Source organism: Manacus vitellinus, unplaced genomic scaffold (assembly GCF_001715985.3).
Source record: "Manacus vitellinus isolate BGI_N305 unplaced genomic scaffold, ASM171598v3 scaffold_11_pilon, whole genome shotgun sequence".
Classification (NCBI taxonomy): domain Eukaryota; kingdom Metazoa; phylum Chordata; class Aves; order Passeriformes; family Pipridae; genus Manacus; species Manacus vitellinus.
In genome coordinates, this window is record NW_021938895.1 from 3,853,899 (window position 1) to 3,856,440 (window position 2,542).

Sequence of the window (2,542 nt, forward strand, 5' to 3'; positions counted from 1 at the left end):
AGCAGCTTTGACATGGATTTATACTTAGAAGAGCAGCTGCAGGCCTACAGGGAAGGAGTTCATAATATAGGCACTTGGATTATGAGCAGAAAAAACCAGCTTCATTCTGGGAAGGAAGAGAAGGAGACATGCGAAAAAATTTTCCTCATCGTGAACTACAATTGAATTCTGTGGATTCTGTACTTTGGAACAACTACCATTAGAGAGAAATCTTGAAAAGATGGAGCTGGGAAAGGCAAAGCTGCTGAGAACTGGTCTCAATGCTTTATATCAGGCCATCCATCCCATGCATGGAATCGCTTGGACAGATGGGAAACAAGTGATACTGACCGCTTTATACTACCAAAATGGAGAGCTGAAATTTGGAGACTCAAGTGTTCTTGGCCAATTTGAACACGTTCATGGGCTTTACTGGGGCCCATGTTGCTCTACAGACACCCCAGCTCTGCTCGCCGTTCAGCACAAAAAGCATGTAAGCATTTGGCAGCTGCGCTACAGCACTGCAGACAGGAAAAAACCCTTGATTTCTCAGACTTGTGAAGTTGGTGAGCCATTCCCACTGCTCTCTCAGGGCTGCGTCTGGCATCCAAAGAAGGAGGTCTTGGCTGTGCTCACAAAACGGGATGCTTCAGTCTTGCATGCTGTTCGTACTGACAACGCACGGGTTAAGGCAGATATCAAGAGCAGTGGGCTCATCCACTGTGCTTGCTGGACGAAGGATGGTAATCGCTTAGTAGTTGCTATAGGCAGTGCCTTGCACTCCTACATATGGGATAATGCTCAGAAAACTCTAAATATCTGCTCCTTTTGCCCAGTCTTTGATGTGGGAGGTTATATCTGTGCTATAGAAGCTACACTGGATTTCCAAATTGCTGTAGCTACTGAGCTCCCTTTAGATAATATCTGTGGTTTCAATGCAGGCATTGCATTTGATGTGCCGTCTGGTACAGAAGCTGGTTCTTTAATCTCACACTCTGCTCTGGTGCTCGGTGATGAGGAATACTCACTGGACACGAGAAGAAAGTCCATAGATTCAGATAGATCAGGTGTTGATTCAGTTGCTTCTTCTTCGTCAGGTCCAGTGGATTTAACCCATATCCTTGCAAACCACCGTCGGTCTGATCCCAGTCCTCTCGTTACCCTGAAACGCAAAGACTCTGCAGCAACAAATGGTCAAGATTCTTCTCACTTGATCTTGGTGACTTTTGAGAGGAAAGTAACCACCACCAGAAAAGTCACCATCCCAGGTATTCTGGTTCCTGATATAATGGCTTTTGACCTTAGAGCTCAGATTGTGGCAGTAGCCTCTAATACTTCTAACATTGTTCTGGTGTATTCAGTAACCTCTTCCTGCATGCCTCATATTCAGCAAATCCAGCTGGAAAAAAATGAAAGACCAAAAGGCTTATGCTTTTTAACAGATAAACTCTTACTGATTCTGATTGGTAAGCAGAAGTTCCCTGATCCTAATCTCATTCCATCTACAAGTTCAGACAGGTATGTAATACGTCTCATGATCAAAGAATTGATGCTGGAAGAAAATTCTTCAGCGTTGCCGGAGACTAAGCAGAATATGTTTTATAACTTTGAATCCTCTGTTAATATACCTGGAAAAAGAAAGTTCTTTGAAAGTCTTGCTACAGAAGACCAACCTCAAAGCAGGGAACTGTTAATACCAAGAAGCACAGTTATTCAGTCACCAAGTGGTAGGAGAAGACTCATCGAAGAAGTAAAGAGCTCTAGTTATGAGCAGAGCTCTTCATCAAGTGTGAGTGACCTGGACGAAAAAAGGCTCCCAGGTGACTCCTCGGTGGCCTTGGAAACTTTGGATGCTGAACCTACGAATCGCTCAGTGTCTCTTCGTGGGTTTGGATCACCTACCAGGATTTCCAGCAGACCAACATCCCCTAAAGTGCAGTTCAATGAGATCAGAGAAACACCAAGTTCTCCTAAAAACAACAATTTGCCAAGTGAAAGAGGAGTGAGTCACATATCTAGAAATTTAGAGAGACTTTGTGGCAGCTTCAATGAGTTACAAGTGAGTCTGTCTGAAATAACAGACTTTGCCAGAAACGGGAGGAGGATCTCTTTGGCCTATCCGTGCTCACAGGAACCACCCATCGTTCATATCACTTACCAGGTAACAATTTACCAGCTTAAAAATATTACTATAGGACACTAAACTTTTAAACAATCTTGCATTTCTTTAGGTTTAAATCAAGAGGATGCACTTCAATTCTTATCAACGCATGAGAAATGCAACCTAGGTTTGGCATCAAGCTTATTCCAAAGTGGAATTATAATTTGTCATTGAAACAATAACTCAGGATGTTGTGGGTCGCTTATAGGATACTTCACATGGGAGTTTTGTCTGTTTGTTCTTCATCTATGCACAACTGTCTTGAACACTGGCTGATTTTGTGTGCATCTGTCAAAGAGAGAGAACAGAGCCAGAGTTGTTAATGTACAGAAGGTTTATGTTAGTTTAGCGCAGAGCTGAGCCAATGAGTAGGGTGGTAGTAGCCCACCAGAAACATAATAA

At 43.1% G+C, this 2,542-nt stretch overlaps 1 protein-coding gene across 1 annotated transcript; it reads left to right on the plus strand.

The window, feature by feature from the left end:
* Positions 1-220: 220 nt before the first annotated feature.
* WDCP (WD repeat and coiled coil containing) lies at positions 221-2,182 on the plus strand. The gene has a single exon (XM_018088782.2). It carries the CDS (start codon positions 221-223, stop codon positions 2,180-2,182), a length of 1,962 nt encoding a protein of 653 aa, XP_017944271.1.
* The last annotated feature ends 360 nt before the right edge of the window (positions 2,183-2,542 follow it).

Excerpts from the sequence above, each read along its gene's own strand:
- WDCP (XM_018088782.2), top strand. The coding sequence starts at position 221 with ATGGAGCTGGGAAAGGCAAAGCTGCTGAGAACTGGTCTCAATGCTTTA.